Here is a 20,218-nt window from a genome sequence, read left to right on the forward strand (position 1 = left end):
TGTTTTGAGTACCTTTGAGTACCTCTTAGTTACATGTTTGGGCAGCAGCAGAACAAGTACATATACAAACAGAACTCTACTAAAGGGTAGAATGATTCACAATAAAAAGTGCAGAGAAGTATAGGTTTTCAAATGGAAGAGAGCACACTTTTAAGATGAAATCAATGAAGGCTTTAAAGATTAGACAGTATTTATAATGACTGGTAGATAAATAAGACATTCTTTGATTGTAATTTTTATTATATATACTCAGCACAGTATTCAGTGCTCATATAATATGGCTGTGTCTGTTCATAAGTATAAAGCATTTGAGCAACACTAATTATGCATTATTAAATTTCAACTGAAAAACCATTACATGCTGAATTAATATCTTTGAAAATTTCAGATAAAAGAATTTTCTTTGGGGAAGCATACAATTATAGGTATTCAATTTTTGTCAATTTTAGGACATAATACTTGAGAAGGATAAACATACATAAAATAAAATGACATTTCAGTTTATACTTTATTTCAATACTATTTCAACCACTTATCTTGACATTTACAGAAAACCAATCATTAAGGATCCAAATGCAAATCATAGTGAAACTCTAGGCCTTAGTTAAATATTTTAGTATTTTAGAAGTTTATATGAGTAAAAAGTAAAGATAAAATAAGCTGTCAAGTGACAGTTTACTCACTTTTAGCATAGTTTTAATGTCAAAATACTACACTAAAACCATATGATGCAGATAAACAATAAGCTTTTAGAAATATTAAAGAATTTAGTTCTTTGCATACAAATTTTACTCTGGTTAATACAGGTAACATGCTTCTTAAATAATCTGTTTTCACTTTGTCTATAAAAATAAAATTGTCCTCAATATCCCTAAATTTTTTGTTTTCTAAATAAGGCCATTATTATATAATAGGAAGTTACTGAATCAAAGGTTTAAAAAAATCAGTGGCACAAATCAAATGTAAATGATGTAACAAATCCATTGTTAGGTAAAGAATCAGAGTACAGTAAGTACAGTGACCAGCCACACATAAGAGGTAGAGTTCTTAATCACAGTTTTATAGAAAAGATGCAGTAGTTTATATCTGTACTGTTTTATTAGCTATAGTACTTTACATTCGGTTCTCATTATTAGTTTATCAGAAGAGGAAAAAGCTCTTTATAACCAAAAATCTTACTGGCCCTTGTTTTGCATGTGTTACAGGGGCTACTCCTGTACACTTAAAAGCATTTTCTTAGCCAATTAAGGTAATCACCTAAACATGGCATTTATCTCACTTTAAAAAAGCCTCAAAGTTGGGAAATCTAAGTTTCTATTCTTCTCCTAAGAAGAATAGAGGGAAATATATATAAGATGGAGGGAAATATCTCTCATTTTGTACCACTTGATTTTAAATTATAGATGAAACCATCATTGTCTCTGGATATTATTATTGCTTATTAAGAATTCAGCAGTACTAACCAACTATACTCAGGTTTATCAGTTCATTGTTTTTAACTCTTACATGACATAAACAATATTACAAGTTGGTATAACCTAAAAATTCTGTTTAATTCATTAAGTTAGTAGTACTTAAGACATGATGGTAAAGACTAGAGTTCATATATTGAGTGTTGAAACTTCTGTAGGTTTTTGATTCTTATTTGAATGCCAATAAAGTGATCAGAAAGGTCATTTTATGAAAATTACAATAAAAACTAATAAATATTTATACTAGTAGGGCTTAACTGGAAATTAATCTCATGGTTTATATTAGGATTGAGTGATTATGATAAGCCAGTCAGATTCCAGATACTTATAGTTTAAGTAAATTTTATTTTGATAAGATATTCTCGTTTCCCTAAATTCTTTTATATTGACTTTATTGTTTTTTTTAATGATTTTTGAGAACTCAAGATATTTACTTAACATTAGGTCCAAATTCTTTTAGCAATATTTCCATCACACTGATGGTATTAATGTATCATCCAAGTCAGTAAATACATTAAAACTAATGTAACACTATTGATAATATAAAAATAAAGTGATTTCCCCTCATTTAATTTAGAAATCCTATATCTTAGTTAACTATTAGAGAGAATGTATCCTTACAGAAATTGGGAACGATCTTTATTCACTTCAAAGAGAAAATCTGTCCTATTTTTGATAAGTATGCTTTTAGTATTTTTAAGAATTATTCAAAAAGTCAGCTTTTAGGAATGTAGGCTAGGTATATAAAACTAATACTTTTTGTTAATATTTTAATATATTTGGTTATAAAAAAATCCCACATACCTTTTTTTCACAGCTGTGTTTCTATATACATTTAGAAGATACATATGTAAAAAGAGAAAAGTTGAGTTTTTTCTAAAGATATCCATGATTAGATAATTCTCATGATTTATAACTTGATACACTGAAAAACTTCTACAATTAATTTGTAATTGCCACATTTACAAAGAAACTTCTGGGTAACAGTCTTCTAAAAACATTGTTCAGTGTTACATTTAGGCCTAAAGTTCATTTATTTAAATCACCTAATGACATTTGCAAAACTTCTGCAAACATAGGAAACTACTGTTATTAACATGGCTTCATTCATTTATACCTGCACAATATTTGCAATACACTTAAGTACAATCGGAACAATAAGATTACTTGCACAGATGAAAGTTAAGCCTTTCCTTTCATATTAAAATTATACTTATTTCACACTTAATGGTAATGCCTAAAAATGTTTTGGAAAAGACTGTTGTTAATGGTCTTGACTGTAACAGTTTATTGCATTTTTCTGCCCCTTTTTGTGAATGTTAAGTACTCTGGAATTTTAAGTTCTACTTTTCCTCTTATCTTCAAATAGACTCTTCAGCATATACACTTGAATGGCTGACACTACAACCATTACTACTAAATTAACCATAGACCAGAAATTGACTCTATCAAAGTTGCTTTCTTGTATGTTTCGGTCACGTGCTTCAAATGCTCTAAGCAGAGTTTGGATGTGACCACTTTTGCTTAGTCTGGACTTGATGCTGTTGATAGACTCCTGGAGATAAATAAAATAATTTTATTGTAAAAGAATGCTCAGTAATTTTAAGTTAATTTAAAACTGTGCTTCACTGTACTCTTACTAGTTTAATATCCAAAAACAATTTTAATTAAGGGGTAGGTACTACTTAAGATTTACCTAAAGATCTTTACTACATAAAGTTTATGTAATAGTTCTCATGATATGTTTAAGTTATTGTTTATAATTATTCTAAAAGAGAACAAAGCTACTGGGAATTGAAAATAATATGAAAATATATTTGAGTGCTACAGTGCCAGTAATTTTACATACATTATCTTGTTAGCCCTAACAACCATAAGAAATGTTTTTATTACAGAAATGTTCCAAGAGTACATTCATCAAACAAGCTTACCAAGATGCAGTCTGAGTTGCACATCTGAAAAAAAATTTTTTAGTAGGGTCCTGGTGAGAAGTGATTTAAAAACTATAAAAGGTTTACATGAATATACGGTAAAACTGAGATTAGAAATTATGTTAAAGTATTGATGGCATAAGTAAGAAAATAACAGAAACAGATTTTCCTGTATAGTCACCTTAAAATCCTCATTTAAAAGCAAAAAATATACACAAAATTTCAGAGTGCTCTGCTAAGCTTACAAAACTACAAAGTATATTTGTCATATACGTCTATTTGTAATGCAATGGTAATCTAGTAATGCAAATATTTTCCAGAAAAATATGAGATTGAGATCCCCAAATGAAAAGACCATGCATAGTTCTTTTCAGTATCAGATGATGACAGTCAAGTATAAAATTGTTTATTCAAGTTTGCTGCTGCGATAAAAAATTTTGATGGGGCAGTATAAGTGGAAAAACTCCTAAAAGACACTTTGTTTTTCTTTAACAAAGACTAAGTATTTTAAGCCATATTTAAATCTGAACTTTCTGTTCATTTTGTTTAATTGTGAATGAAGTCAATTTCCTGAGAATTCAGTGAAGTATTAATACTAATAAAATTTACAACTACTTGTATTTTGTACTTGTTGGCAATATAAATTTAAAATGGAAGAATATATTAATATGATTGAAATTTTAAAAATGAGTGGGAAAAAGAGACTATTTCTATCCATAGTAGTGAGACTATGGATGCATCATTTTCATTTTAAGCCAGTTCCTTATCTACAAAATGGAATAAAAGGGGAAAGGGAGTTTGGAGCTGGACTAATGATAACTAAGTCTTCTTCTGAATCTCAAGTTCAACTAAATTTAGTATACATATGAGATGATGAGATCAAAATTGTCATGGTAAATATTCATGGTAATCAAGCTTAATCATTTCAGTTTGTAGTCACAGTTAACAACAATGTTAAAGGTAAGAAAACTAACACACACTGTTTGCTAGATGCTGTTTTAAGCATTTATAGATATGCCATATCACCTTTCATCTTCACAACTCTAGAGGTGGTATCCCCAAGGGTGATAGGACACCAAGGCTTAGAAGGCTCAGAAGGAATTACACATATGATATGATCATTTAATTTTCCGACTTAGCTAACTGATCTTACAATATGTCTCTTCTTTTATAATTTGATAGTTTTCTTAAGAAACCTCAACATGATCAAAATATCACACTATTAAAAAAAACAGTTCAGGTTATGAGTATTAGAGTTATACATTACAGTTTCAAATTTGGAATAATCACATTATTTCTCCTACAGAAAATTCTGTAACAGGTATATATGCTGTTTATAAATATCGCTGAATAAATTCTATCATTTGATTACCTCTAGTTGTGGCTGAAGGGTAATGACCTTTCTCCCCAACACTTGCAATACAATCATTAGTAAACAGGTTCATATACATGCACATTTCTTTATGCAGGTTTATGATAAATAAAGCATAAAGCAACTCAAGCAAAGAAGCTTTTACTCCTGAGGGTAGTGGTAGTTTCTGATAACTACTAGGTCTGGCTGAGTTATGTTAACAGCATTCCCCAAATTAATCAAGTGATACCAAATTTCACGTTATAAAATCTGTGTTATGGGGGAAAATTCCTGTATATTTTAAGTATTTAAAAATTACTCAATTTTGTGTGCAAGCATTCTGCAGATCATTACAATCCTCTGTTTGAACATACTAAGTTCTGTATTTAAGAGCATGTGTTCAAATTCGAGTTTCCCTCTCTGGTTCTGTGACAGAGACAATTACCAAATATCCCTAATCCTTAATTTTCCTTATTGGAAAATGGAGTGGATAATCCTCATAGAATTAAGTAAGGACTAAGTAAGAGAATGTAAATAATACCTAACTCAGTGCCTATCACATGGTAAAGTCTCTAGATGTTAGTAACTTTTTATTATTTTATTCTAAAAAAAAAAAACACTATACTGACCAGAATGTCCTCCAGTTTCATATCCAACATATCTGTGCCAGTAATGTATTTCTTCCAGTCCTCTTGTTCTTGCTCCTGTTCTCCCATATTATCCAGGATTAATTCAAAGAAAATCACCTTCTCAGAAATGGTGCTGAATGTATTGTCAAAGCAGAACATGTAATCACCAACTTCAGTCTCTATCCTGTATTAAAAAAAGAAACTGTCCTCAGTTATCTGTACTTCCATCTGGGATCAAAGAAAAAACTACTGTAAAAGAAATAACATGATTTATAATTAGACAGCTTACTGACAGACCTCCATAGTACTGAAAGATAACTTATAATTTCTTTAAAGCAGTAACCTAAAAATAGATATTCAAGTACTTGCAATTTAAATGTGCTTGACACTGGAGCAGGATTAAAAACCTAGATAGGATACCTCAGAGTGAACCTTAATATTTATGTATTTAAAGTAATTTATAATGAGTTCAACTCATATGGAAACATCACTACAGACCTCCACTTTTGAGATTAATTTGTAAAGTGAGATTTTTTTTTAATTTTCAAAACCAATGGATTTTCCTAAATGCTTCATTCTAGGCCCCTTTGGATTAAGTACATAAATTATAATACAGTTTACAAAGATTAGGAATGAGTTCAGTGGTGAAGAACAAGAGCATTACTCATAGTGGCATTACCTTTACTGAATAAATGCCACTCGTAACTTAAACGATCTTGATCTTCACATTAAAGATAATTGGCCTAGGCAGAGTTAATTTAGCAAAATAGTTTTCTAATAACTTTTTGTGGAGAGAAGTTTTAACAAACTATTTACACAGGCTAATGACATTTACTACTGCTGGCCACAAAAACAACAAAGTTCAACAAATGTTTTGTTGTGACTGTTCATGAAGGTTGGTCTAAATTCGAAGTTTCCTTATCCAATATGCTGGATCACTTAAATTTGGGGGCAGATTACATCATTTTCTATAGCCTTCTGAGCAACATGTGATTCTCATCTTTTAAGCCATCTCCATCTCTCCCCCCCACCCCTTATTTCTGACCTAGGGTTTGTTTAGGCATAACATGTAAGTCCTCAGCAATGTGATTTGATTTTAACATATATCACTATTAATAAAAATAGCCAGTTCTTATATACCTCTTCATCATTTACATACTGCTTTCACACATCGTTTTTAATCTTTATCATCCTATTTGAAAGTAAGCATAATTGACCTTTTCAAGGCAAGTAAAGTAAGGTTCACATAGATACAAGTTTCTTGCCCACGATCACATAGCCTATTCTAAGCATAGATGAAGCTTGAACTTTTGACCTTCGGTTAATTGATCTTTCTACAATACTGCTAGAAGCCTTCTGTATTCTTTGCAGTGTCCTTAATTATGACATACCTTTGTCTTTGGAGATACATTTAACCTTTGAAGGAGTCTAAAGCAAACACTGGTATGGATATAGGGGAACAATATTAAAAGGAACAAAACAAAAACATTGTGATTATTATGTAATATGACGTAGATTTGGGGCATTTTCTGAGGTAAAATTTCCACTATATTCTGATTAATGGCATCACTGATAGCATATAACCACCATATGTATTCTGAAGGGCAGCATTCTTAGTCTACATATTCTCAATGAGGAGATACTGCCCCCTAGGGGTGAAAACTCATTCAAGATGGGCCAAAAAACAAAAATTAGCTATAACAGTATTGTTTCAAAGCTCAATCCTACTGACAAAATCTTATCCCATAGTATCAGTATTTTAATTTTCTCTCATTGGGTTTTCTTGGGCATATCACAAGAAGGATGAGCTCTTGGAAGGTACACATACACAAAACGTGGAACAGTGGTACAAAATGCTAGTAAATACTTGTGATCGGAGGACTTCTGAATGATTGATTACTCGATCTAGAAGTCATTTGGCAAGAGGAGGCCTACACAGGCCAAACGATGCCATTGGCTCTTTTGTGGATGTTATACGTTTGATCTTCAATTTCTGAGGTGTCTTGCTTTATTTTCTATAGCCTTCTGTGATCTTCATCTTTTAAGCCAGTCTTGTTTCTCTTCCCCCTATTTGTGATTTACCGTGTTTAAGAATAAGAGATGACTACTCAGCAGTGTGACTGGATTTTAGTATATATACTATAAATAAAAATAGCCACTACTTGTAGACATGCGTGCTCAGTTGCTTCAGTTGTGTCCAACTCTGCGATCCCATGGACTGTAGCCCACCAGGCTCCTCTGTCCATGGGACTGTCCAGGCAAGAATACTGGAGTGGGTTGCCATTCCCTTCTCTAGTCAAAACTTGTATGTGCTCAATCAGTTGTGTCCAACTCTTTTGTGACCCCATGGACTGCAGCCCACCAGGCTCTGTCCATGGGATTTCCCAAGCAAGAATACTAGAGTGGGCTGCCATTTCCTTCTCCAATACTTATATATCCCCCTTTATAATTTACACACTTTTATACACTTTATCTCTGTTAATCTTTGAATTTTGGGGGGAGACTTAAGTTCTGGTATGAGTTAGGGTAATAACTAATTTAGCAGTCTAGAAAAATGGTACATATGACAATGCTGGACAAACAGGTATTACTTAAGCTGTTTAAGGCTCTGTCTGGAGACATTTTTTTTTTTTTTTTACTAACCTTGACTTCTGGAAGGACAGTATTTGTTTAAAAGGTTTGATTTAAGAAAAAACTTTCAGCGGCATAACAGATTTTAATTGCCTTTAAAAAGTTAAGGGACTTCTCTGGTAGTCCAGTGGTTTAGAATCCACCTACTAATGTAGGGCACCTGGGCTCAATCCCTGGTCTGGGCAGATTTCACATGCCACGTAGCACCTAAGCTTGTGCATCCCAACTACTGAGCTTGCACGCTCTAGAGCCTGTGCTTTGCAACAAGAGAAGCTATTGCAATGAGAAAGAAGCCCGAGCACAGCAATGAAGAGTAGCCCACAATTAGCAAAAGCCGGTGCATAGCAATGACGACCCAGCACAGCCAAAAATTAAGTAATTTTTTGAAAAGTTAATATAGCTAAAGATGAAATTTTCATTTTAGTTTTTAGATTTGTAAATTTGGTATAGTGATTAAGAGTGAGTTGCTGACTGGTTTTAAATCCTGGCTTTGCTGTTCATTAGCTGTGTAACCTGCAGTAATTTACTTAACTGCTCTATGCCTCAATTCCTTCATTGGTAAGATGATAGTAAGGACTATAGGGAAGAATAAAAAAAAAATAATACATAAAGTACTTAGAACAGTGACCTGACATATCAAAAGAACTCTTATAAACTCATTCTTTTTTCCCAATGGTTTAATGAGAGATAATTCTATGTGGTCACTCACCTACAGCCAGACATGCTGCAGTGTGAAGTCAAGTGGGCCCTAGGAATCATTACTACAAAGCTAGTGGAGGAAATTTCACCTGAGCTGTTTAAAATCCTAAATGATGCTGCTGTTAAAGTGCTGCACCCAATATGTCAGCAAATTTGGAAAACTCAGCAGGGGCCACATGACTGAAAAAGGTCAGTTTTTCATTCCAATTTAAAGGGCAATGCCAAACTACCATACAGTTGCACTCATTTTACATGCTAGTAAGTTTATGCTCAAAATCTTTAAGCTAGGTTTCAGCAGTATGTGAACTGAGAAATTGTAGATGTACAATCTGGGTTTCAAAGAGGCAGAGGAACCAGAGATCAAATTGCTAATATTGTTGGATCATAGAGATACCAAGAGAATTACAGAAGAACATCTGCTTCTGCTTCATTGACTACGCTAAAGCCTTTGACTGTGTGGATCACAACAAACTGGAAATTTCTTAAAGAGCTAGGAGTATCAGACCACCTTACCAGTCTCCTGAGAAACCTGTATGTGAGTCAAGAAACAATAGTTAGAACCGGACATGGAACAAGTGATGGGTTCAATATTGGGAAAGGAGTATGACAAGACTATATATTGTCACCCTGCTTATTTAACTTTTAAGCAGAGTACATCATGTGAAATGCCAGGCTGGGTGAATCACAAAGCTGGAATCAAGACTGCCAAGAGAAATATAAACCTCAGATATGCAGATGGTACCACTCTTCAGATGACAGAAAGTGAAGAGGAACTAAAGAGTCTTTTTATGAAGGTGAAAGAGGAGAGTGAAAAAGCTGGCTTAAAACTCTATATTCATAAAACTAAGATCATGGCATCCAGGCCACTACTTCATGGCAAAGAGATGGGGAAAAAGTTGGAAAGAAACAGTGATAGATTTTCACTACTTTGGCTCCAAAAGCACTGTGAACGGTGACTGCAGCCATGAAATTAAAAGATACTTGCTTCTTGGAAGGAAAGCTATGACAAACCTAGACAGCATATTAAAAAGCAGAGACATCACTTTGCTAACAAACTTTGTATAGTCAAAGCTATGGTTTTTCCAGTAGTCATGTACAGATGTGACAGTTGGACCATAATGAAGGCTGAGTGCCGAAGAATTGATGCTTTCAAATTGTGGTGCCGGAGAAGACTCCTGAGAGTCCCCTGGACTGCAAGGAGCTCAAATCAGTCAATCCTAAAGGAAATCAACCCTGAAAATTCATTGGAAGGACTGATGCTGAAGCTCCAATACCTTGGCCACCTGATGCGAAGAGCTGACTCACTGGAAAAGACCCTGATGCTGGGAAAGATTGAAGGCAAAAGAAGGGAGTGGCAGAGGATGAGACGGTTAGATGGCATCATTGACTCAATGGCCATGAGTCTGAGCAAACTCTGGGAGGTAGTAGAGGACAGAGGAGCCTGGCCACAAAGAGTTGGACACAACTTAGGGACTGAACAACAATTCTTTCTAAGAAAGTAGTAACATACCTTTTCCCCCCTAATCTCTAAATGAAAGCAGAAAATGGGAGAGTAATTAAAATTGACAGAAATTCTATACATTTTCTATATTCTGAAATTTAAAGATGAACTTCATTTTTGGCTCTTGTTCATATACCTATCAAAGAGAAAGCATAGTTAATTCTGGTATAGCCACCTTAACTGACTTAAAATTAACCACTTCTGATTTTATTTATCAGTAGTTTATGCAATTTTTTTTTTAGAACTCTACATAGGTAAAATGGCATTTTTGAAAGCACATTAAAATGAGTATCTTAGAAAACTATGGTTGAGACATTTTCCCACCTCGTTCACTCATACATGTATTCATATTTACTGAGTAACAGTTATATGCCAGGTACTTTGGTTAACAAAGACTATGTGCTAGAAATGTTCTAAGCACTGTATAGTAGAAGCAAGAATTTTGGTTCATTCTCCTTCCTCCTAATACATGTATATGCCTGCAGTCTTATTTAACTTCTCTAAGCCTCCTTGTCTGTAAAATGGGAATTGGAGAATCAAAGAATATCTCTCACAGGGGGTTGGAATGATTAATTTGCTGCTGCTAAGTCGCTTCAGTCGTGTCCAACTCTGTGCGACCCCACAAACGGCAGCCCACCAGGCTCCCCGTCCCTGGGATTCTCCAGGCAAGAACACTGGAGTGGGTTGCCATTTCCTTCTCCAAAAGCATATAAAATGAAAAGTCTAGTTTATGGCAAATATTGGACACTCCGTATTTGATTTTCTTATTCCTATATACTCACAGTTTAAACTCAGTAACAATACTGAGTAAACAAAAGTGCTACAGTAAAATAATACAATGAAACAGAAACACTGGTGAGATGAAAAAAAGAGAAATGAGGTACAATATATGGCCTTTTATCAAATTTAAACTCGGAATTATAAAAAGCATTTTCTATAGGGTTTCCTGTGGTCAGATCTTTTACTTTCAGGTCTTCTAATTATCTAAAAAGAGTGACATTTGAAGAAAATAAAAATTTACACACACACACATAAAGATGTATCACTGTACTGTTGTTTTAAGAAAACTACTGGCAAAAATGATACGGCCACCAGTTCAAGTTATATACCTGGAATAGTAACTTATAACAGAAAAAGCCTGTGGTGGCCAGAAAGGCAGGTTTTAAAATGCCTCAGAAGATTGAAAGCAGTACCTGTGGTATACTCATCTCATTAACCAAAGCAAAGCAAAAACTCAGTCAAGATCAAAAGAAAATGCCTAAACAAGATGACACTTTAGTTTAAGATAGATCACTGAAAAGAACTGTTTAAAATGTTCATATGGAATCATTTCATGCTAATATTTAGTATCAAATGTGCTAAATTTCCCTGCTCCCACTGGTATTCAGTTCATGGAACCCAACTAAGAGATAACTTACGTGTGAACTCCATCTGATTTTCTTTGTTCAAAAACTAAGGTTTTTCCTTCTGGAGAAGCAAGATGGAAATCAATATCTAATCCTGCTCCATCTAAAACCTGCAGAAAGGCAAAGAAAAGAAGAGTACATTTTACAAATGCTGAAAATAAAAAGTAGATCATATGATGAAGAGATTTCATTTCTAAACCTTAACAAGGGTAAGAAGGTCAACACACTCATGTTAGAGCTAGAAAGGAAAGACCATTTTTTTCCATTCCATTCATTTTTGGAACTTGTCCCTTTCTTGCCATTTCCTGCTGCCATCACTTAAATTTAGGTCTTAGGAGTATTACTGAAATAATCTCCCTAGAACAGTACCTTCATCGAGAAGCCCTATGGATTAGAAACACAGAAAGGAGTTAAATTTGTAGACCCTTTTCCTTCAGCAATTTAGGGTTTGCTATGTAATTTTTCTGAGTTTGTTTCCTCCTCAGTATTAGCTACTTCTCAGCCTGGAACTCAAGACGTTTATGATCTGATTCCAATTGACTTTTTCAACACATCACCTATTATTTCCCAGTATGAATTGTGTATTCCAAGTAGGCTATTTACTTACTGGCCAAATAATTCAGCTTGTTCCTTTACAATTTCAAAATGTCCTGATGATGATGATGGCAGCTAACAATTATGGTTTATGCCACACATTGTTTTAAGTGCTTTATGTGGATTAATTTATTTCTCACAACAAATCTAAAACGTAGGTTCTATTATTGTTTTCATTTTAGCGAAAACAACCAAAACAAACACCCCTTTCCTCAAGAAAATTTTAAAAACCCTCAAAAAACAGGCACAGAGAAGGTTGTCTAAGGTGAGATAGTAAATAAGTGGTATGGTCACAATGTGAATTTAGCAATCTAACTTCAAAGGCTACTGTTTTTCTTAACTCCATTTTCTTTTTCTTCATGGCTTTAATGGAATAATAGATTACCTATTCTTGTGCTCTACTTACTGACCAACAGAACTGGTTTTGAGTGGCTAGCTAAATATACACAATTCTTTTTCCTCTTTAAATTTCAGTGAAATGAACAAAAGGTATCAATATAATCCATAACAATACTAGAAACCTAGGAAATCTTAAAAGAGTTTAAGAGTAAGAACTTTCTAGAGATACTCCACTGAACAATGAATACATCTAGCTACCAATATCTATTAATCTCAAAATTCTAAAAACAGAAACACCAAATATTTGCTGAAACCAATGTCTGCTTTTTCATGTTACTTGGCACCCCACTCCAGTACTCTTGCCTGGAAAATCCCATGGACGGAGGAGCCTGGTAGGCTGCAGTCCATGGGGTTGCTGGGAGTCGGACAGGACTGAGCGACTTCACTTTCACTTTTCACTTTCATGCATTGGAGAAGGAAATGGCAACCCACTCCAGTGTTCTTGCCTGGAGAATCCCAGGGACAGGGGAGCCTGGTGGGCTGCCATCTATGGGGTCGCACAGAGTCGGACACGACTGAGGTGACTTAGCAGCAGCAGCAGCAGCTTTTCTCACGGAGAAGGCGATGGCACCCCACTCCAGTACTCTTGCCTGGAAAATCCCATGGATGGAGGAGCCTGGAAGGCTGCAGTCCATGGGGTCGTGAAGAGTCGGACACGACTGAGCGACTTCACTTTCACTTTTCACTTTCATGCACTGGAGAAGGAAATGGCAACCCACTCCAGTGTTCTTGCCTGGAGAATCCCAGGGACGGGGGAGCCTGGTGGGCTGCCGTCTATGGGGTCACACAGAGTCGGACACGACTGAAGTGATTTAGCAGCAGCAGCAGCAGCTTTTCTCAGAGGATCAAATTTTGGAAAATAATGTAGACAGATTTAAAAATATGTTTCATCAGATAAATGTAATATATATCCTCAGAGAAATTTAAGAATGTAAAAATCAATAAAAGATGAAGATGCTGATATGAAAAATTCTTAGAAAAACCCAAAATGTGATTGCCCAAATAAAGCCCTAATGAATAAAGCCTTAACAACAACAGAATAGACATGGATAGAGTCTAAAAATTAGAGAAAAGGAGCCAAAGAATTCTCAGAACAAAGCAAAAAAGTATAGATAAGAACAATGCAGGAAATGGTAAGACTTTATGAAGGACAGAGCTAAAGATTTCAAATAACCACCTAATAAGCCTCCTACTGACTTTTCCAAAGGATTTGAAAAGAACCACCTAGAAACTGAAGTAGTAGTAGAGAACTATAAAATAACAAGAACAGGGATGGCACCAGCATTCTTGCACATACACTAGATGTAAAAATCACAAGGGATTTTAAAAAATCACATGTAGTCAATGTTCCCAAATATTATTGAAGAGAAAGCAAAAGATAAAACCATTTTCTGATATCTAAGGACTCAAAACATTCTAAAATTACTAAAGTTTCCCCTCCAAAATCCCAAAGTCATATCCATTAAATCAAAAAATAAGTGATATCACAAAATTAAGCATAGACTTCAGTAAAGCAAAAGATATTATTGGTAATGACTAGCAGGCTTAAATGGCATTTAAAAATATAGAAGCTAATTTTAAAATACACAAAATACCTATTTAAAATAAACAATACCATAAATCTAAATTAAACTTCCTAATGATTTCAATGGATCAGGATGAATGAGTCCCACTTTCCCCTGTCTGTCATAGTCTTTTAGTCCCTCAAAGGTATTCTTCAGTCTTCTGCCTCAAAGCCTTGGATTGCCACATGCTGTTCTTTTTACCTATCACCTTGTTCCACCCCCTTATCCCTAGTAAGCCTGATTCTTCACAGATCTGAACTCTACTTCTAGGATGTCTTCTTTCAATTCCCAGATAAAATCAAGTCCTTCTATTAAACATTCTTAGGCTTATGCAGTTAGCTTCATAGCAACAGAAATCAGATTCATTATATTCTTTGCAGCCAAAGATGGAGAAGCTCTAAACAGTCAGCAAAAACAAGACTGGGAGCTGACTGTGGCTCAGACTTAAATTGAAGAAAGTGGGGAAAACCACTAGACCATTCAGGTATGACCTAAATCAAATCCCTTATGATTATACAGTGGAAGTAAGAAATAGATTTAAGGGACTAGATCTGATAGACAAAGTGCCTGATGAACTATGGACAGAGGTTCCTGACATTGTACAGGAGACAGGGATCAAGACTATCCCCAAGAAAAAGAAATGCAAAAAAGCAAAATGGCTGTCTGAGGAGGCCTTACAAATAGCTGTGAAAAGACGAGAAGCGAAAAGCAAAGGAGAAAAGGAAAGATACACCTGTTTGAATGCAGAGTTCCAAAGAATAGCAAGGAGAGATAAGAAAGCCTTACTCAGCGATCAGTGCAAAGAAATAGAGGAAAACAATAGAATGGGGAAGACTAGAGATCTCTTCAAGAAAATTAAGAGATACCAAGGGAACACTTCATGCAAAGATGGGCTCAATAAAGGACAGAAATGGTATGGACCTAACAGAAGCAGAAGACATTAAGAAGAGGTGGCAAGAATACACAGAAGAACTATACAAAAAAGATCTTCACAACCCAGATAATCACAATGATGTGATCGCTCACCTAGAGCCAGACATCCTGGAATGTGAAGTCAAGTGGGCCTTAGAAAGCATGACTATGAACAAAGCTAGTGGAGGTGATGGAATTCCAGTTGAGCTCTTTCAAATCCTAAAAGATGATGCTGTGAAAGTGCTGCACTCAATATGTCATCAAATTTGGAAAACTCAGCAGTGGCCACAGGACCGGAAAAGGTCAGTTTTCATTCCAATCCCAAAGAAAGGCAATGCCAAAGAATGCTCAAACTACCGCACAACTGCATTCATCTCACACGCTAGTAAAGTAATGCTCAAAAGTCTCCAAGCCACACTTCAGCAATACGTGAACTGTGAACTTCCAGATGTTCAAGCTGGTTTTAGAAAAGTCAGAGGAACCAGAGATCAAATTGCCAACATTTGCTGGATCATGGAAAAAGCAAGAGAGTTCCAGAAAAACATCTATTTCTGCTTTATAGACTATGCCAAAGCCTTTGACTCTGTGGATCACAATAAACTGTGGAAAATTCTGAAGGAGATGGGAATACCAGACCACCTGACCTGCCTCTTGAGAAACCTGTATGCAGGTCAGGAAGCAACAGAACTAGACATGGAACAACAAACTGGTTCCAAATAGGAAAAGGAGTACGTCAAAGCTGGATATTGTCACCCTGCTTATTTAACTTACATGCAGAGTACATCATGAGAAATGCTGGGCTGGAAGAAGCACAAGCTGGAATCAAGATTGCCAGGAGAAATATCAATAACCTCAGATATGCAGATAACACCACCCTTATGGCAGAAAGTGAAGAAGAACTAAAGAGCCTCTTGATGAAAATGAAAGAGGAGAATGAAAAAGTTGGCTTAAAGCTCAACATTCAGAAAACTAAGATCATGGCATCCGGTCCCAACTCTTCATGGCAAATAGATGGGGAAACAGTGGCTGATTTTATTTTTTTGGGCTCCAAAATCACTGCAGATTGTGATTGCAGCCATGAAATTAAAAGACACTTATTCCTTGGAAGGAAAGTTATGACCAACCTAGACAGCATATTAAAAAGCAGAGACATTACTTTGTCAATAAAGGTCCATCTAGTCAAGGCTATGGTTTTCCAGTAGTCATGTATGGATGTGAGAGTTTGACTATAAAGAAAGCTGAGTGCCGAAGAATTGATGCTTTTGAACTGTGGTGTTGGAGAAGACTCTTGAGAGTCCCTTGGACTGCAAGGAGATCCAACCAGTCCATCCTAAAGGAGATCAGTCCTGGGTGTTCACTGGAAGGACTGATATTGAAGCTGAAACTCCAATATTTTGGCCACCTGATGGGAAGAGCCGACTCATTTGAACAGACCCTGATGTTGGGAAAGATTGAAGACAGGAGGAGAAGGGGACGACAGAGGATGAGATGGTTGGATGGCATCACCAACTCAATGGACATGAGTTTGGGTAAACCCTGGGCGTTTGTGATGGTCAGGGAAGCCTGGTGTGCTGCGGTTCATGGGGTCGCAAAGAGTTGGACACGACTGAGCAACTGAACTGAACTGAACTGAACTTGTATTAATTTGATTAACGTCTATCCCCTTACTAGACTGCAAGAGTATAGTATTACTGTACACAGAGTATAGTATTACTCACCATTGTTTCTGCAGTACTTAACATAAAGCTTACAGAAACTAAGCACTCAATAATAAAAAATTTAAATGAATTATCTATTTTACTCATAAGATATAAATGTATTGACATTTAAAAATTCCAAGAACTTAATATATAATGGGACTGGTCAGTTACCCTAAAAGTGTCCTCTTACACCTGAAAAGTGTGAAATGGTTAAAATTTTTAATATGTCACAGTAAACCAAGGGCAATGTCTAGAAAAGTTTGTTACCTGACATTTTAAAAATGAAGACAAAACCCAGTAGCTTGTAGTTATTGGAAAATTAATGACAGAGTTGGAAAATGCAAGGGGTTGAAGATTTCTACCCTACGAACCTTTGCAACATTGTCTAGGACCACAAACACCAAATGATTTTAATTCTTTCCTTAATCAAAACAGTTTAGACAGAATGCTTTAAGGGAACAGTCTTTTTGAGTGATTAAAGATGCCAAGTACTGATATAAAGCTAACCCACTATATATAAAACTCGAAAAATGTAAACATAAAAAAGCTAACATATACTGAACTTTTACTATCTGTTTGGGGTGGTACATAAACACTTATTAACTGTTTCAAATCAACTCTTACTATTATTGTCAATATTTTACAAGTGTGGGGTTAAGTAACTTGCTCAAGGTCACAGAGGTTGTAAGTGCCAGATTCAAGATTTCGACCTAGGCATTTTTTTTTTGTCTACAGTTGGAGCTGTTAATCCTAAGAGGTCAGTAGTTTACCTTTATTTATCTATTTTTTTAGGCCATGCTGGCATCTTAGTTCCATGACCAGGGATTGAACACAAGTCCACTGCAGTGGAAGCATGAAGTCATATCCACTGGACTGCCACAGAAGTCCCAATTTCTTTCCTAATACCTGGGTAAAGACTGATGAACAATAAAACTTGTTTCCTTATCTAGACTTTTTCTAACCCTGTAGTTGGTTTCTTTACCTCTAATTTTGCCCTCCTTAAATCCATATTCCACACTGTAAAACATTTTTGACTGTTACCACATTGCTTAACTTCAGTAGCCCTTATACAGACAAAGGTCAAAGCTACTCAGCATAGCACACAAGCTAAGATTCATGATCCAGCCTCCTGACCTCTCCAATCTCTTTTTCTTCTATTCTCACCCTAGACTTTATAGTCTTAAGAGTTCCACCCCTTAAGATCAGCAGTTGTAGTGTCCAGTATATACTGCCCACTGCTAGAACAGTAACACTGCATTTTCAGAAATGCGTATTCATTTTGTTCCTTTTCCTAGAATGCCCCTCTTCCCTGCATTCCTGTTTCACCTAAGCATGTTTCTAGGTTCCTATTTTCTCCAAGAATTATTTTCTGAGAACCCAGAGAAGTCCTTCTCCAACAGCATATAACCATACTTTATTTTCCAGGCAAGAACACTGGAGTGGGTTGCCATGTCCTGCTCCAGGGGATCTTCCCGACCCAGGGATCCAACTTGTTTCTTCTGAGTCTCCTGCATTGGCAGGCAGATTCTTTACCACTCTTCTACCTGCGAAGCCCCTGTTTATAAGCCAGTAACCTTTAAATATTAAGATCCCTGAAAAGGGCTCTCTCTTTTGTTTGTTCCCTCCTCTGTGTCCTCACCGCCAGGCATTACTGGCACGTGGTAAATCTTCAGTAAATTAACTTTTGAACTGAACTGGAAATCAGGAAATGCTGAGTTCCTGCCTCAGCTTGGCTGACTAACTGTAATTTTAGATACTTTATGCTTAACCTTATGCATCTATGCTGCTGCTGCTTAGTTGCTCAGTAGTGTCTGACTCTTGGCGACCCCATGGACTGCAGCCTGCCAGGCTCCTCTGTCCAAGGGGATTCTCCAGGCAAGAATACTAGCATGAGTTGTCATGCCTTCTTCCAGGGGATCTTCCCAACCGAGGGACGGAACCCAGGTCTCTCGCATTGCCCGCAGATTCTTTGTCATCTGAGCCACCAGGGAAGCCATATTCATCTATAAATAATCTAATCTCAAAGTTTCTGCAGATGAAGATTCTAAATAACTTTATTTTGCTCTAAATATGACAGTACCTGTTATTGAAAAAGATTCTCTACATCAACTATAAAAAATTAACATCTGATTAAAAATTAGGTAACATGAAAAAAGTTGAAAGATGAACCACATGAAGGCATTTCTCTTTTTTTGCAGTGCTACCTAGAAAAATCGAAATTTGCCATACTGGAGCTAACGATTTCTTCTAAGAAATTACCCTTTACCAGAGTGACTACATAAATTAAGGCAATTCCCTATAACATCATGCTGTTATTAAAAATAAAATAGTGATATGGGAGAAATGCTTAGAATGCTGAAGAAAAGATTACAGAGCTTTAATATACAATTAGATCTTATTTGGTTTTTAAATAATGGGTATATATATATAACTCAGAGGGCTTCCCTGTTGGCTCAGTGGTAAAGAATTCGCCTGCCAAGGCAGGAGATGCCAGTTCGACCCCTGGGTCGGGAAGATCCCCTGGAGAAGGAAATGGCAACCGACTCCAGTACTCTTGCCTGGGAAATCTCACGGACAGAGAAGCCTGGCCGGCTACAGTCCATGGGGTCGCAGAGTCGGAGACAACTTAACGACTGAGCACACGCACAAACACAGACACACACATACAACTGGGAAGGAAATTCACCATTAAACACACCAATAGCCCCTTTCAAAATATTCCAAAATAGGATTTAGTGATAATCGCATGGTCACAATTCAAAAATCCTTAACTGAAGAAGTAACAGCATAGATTTATAATACCGAAATTGAGGGCTGGGGGCGGTGATTAAAGCAACTGTCATTTTGTCCAGTGATTAAACAGAATGTGTATTAGGCCTGAATTGTGAAATTTCCGGTACTGGCGCGCGTAGTGGCTAAAGACATGGACGAATCATTAAACAAAGAAAAAACCCACCGACATCACCAGAGCTAGCCTCTTTCCCACCGGAGAAAAGGGGAGAGGGCGGGTAGTCAATTCCAGATCCCGCCTAACTTCTAGTCCCCAGCCCCTGGACAACAGCGCCTCGCGAGCCGGCGCGCAGCTGCCCGGCTTCCGGGCGGCCCTCGCCTCTTTAGCAGCCGGGCGGTCCCCAAAAACTTTCTCAGCGGGTGAGAGGCGACGACGTGCAGTTAGGCTAAAGGAAGGAGGCTGGCTCAACATCTACACTTACTTGGTATTCGATCTCCAGCGAGGCTTTCAGGGGCATGGGCTGGTAGAAACACTCCTTCTGGCCCGCCGGAAGTGTGAACGTGAAGTCGCTGTCTAAGGAGGGAGTGAAGCCGGCCGCCCTAGGCAGCAGCAGAGCGGCCAAGAGGACCACGGGGAAGGGTAGCCAGGTCTTATCGCCCATCCCTGCCTGGGCGATCTCGGGCTGGGAAAGGCGTTG

The 20,218-nt window shown here is 36.5% G+C and overlaps 1 protein-coding gene across 3 annotated transcripts; it reads right to left on the reverse strand.

Annotated features, from left to right (window-relative positions):
- Positions 1-219: 219 nt before the first annotated feature.
- Positions 220-20,182, reverse strand: TMED5 (transmembrane p24 trafficking protein 5). Of its 3 annotated transcripts, none has more exons than XM_086391273.1 (5): positions 20,003-20,182; positions 11,633-11,730; positions 5,384-5,567; positions 3,404-3,427; positions 220-3,027 (listed from the first exon to the last, which is right to left on the reverse strand). In XM_086391273.1, the coding sequence occupies exons 1-5, from the start codon at positions 20,180-20,182 to the stop codon at positions 2,809-2,811; spliced, it is 705 nt and encodes a 234-aa protein (XP_086247399.1). In that variant the 3' UTR covers positions 220-2,808. The 3 variants fall into 3 exon arrangements, with proteins under 3 accessions (XP_086247399.1, XP_086247400.1, XP_086247401.1); XM_086391275.1 differs by having other exon boundaries at positions 490-3,027; positions 3,404-3,453; positions 5,373-5,567; XM_086391274.1 differs by lacking the exon at positions 3,404-3,427.
- Positions 20,183-20,218: the final 36 nt, after the last annotated feature.

Source organism: Bos grunniens, chromosome 3 (assembly GCF_055505025.1).
Source record: "Bos grunniens cultivar Pamir isolate PY7600 chromosome 3, Bosgru_T2T1.0, whole genome shotgun sequence".
NCBI lineage: Eukaryota > Metazoa > Chordata > Mammalia > Artiodactyla > Bovidae > Bos > Bos grunniens.

What these genes read in the sequence shown, in the direction of transcription:
- TMED5 (XM_086391273.1), bottom strand. Translation starts at nt 20,182, where the DNA reads ATGGGCGATAAGACCTGGCTACCCTTCCCCGTGGTCCTCTTGGCCGCT. An exon ending in AAATCAGATGGAGTTCACAC is followed by an intron (nt 5,568 to 11,632) that starts GTAAGTTATCTC and finishes TTTTTAATACAG; the next exon opens with GATAGAGACTGAAGTTGGTG. An exon ending in TGAAACTGGAGGACATTCTG is followed by an intron (nt 3,428 to 5,383) that starts GTCAGTATAGTG and finishes ATTTTTTTTCAG; the next exon opens with ATGTGCAACTCAGACTGCAT.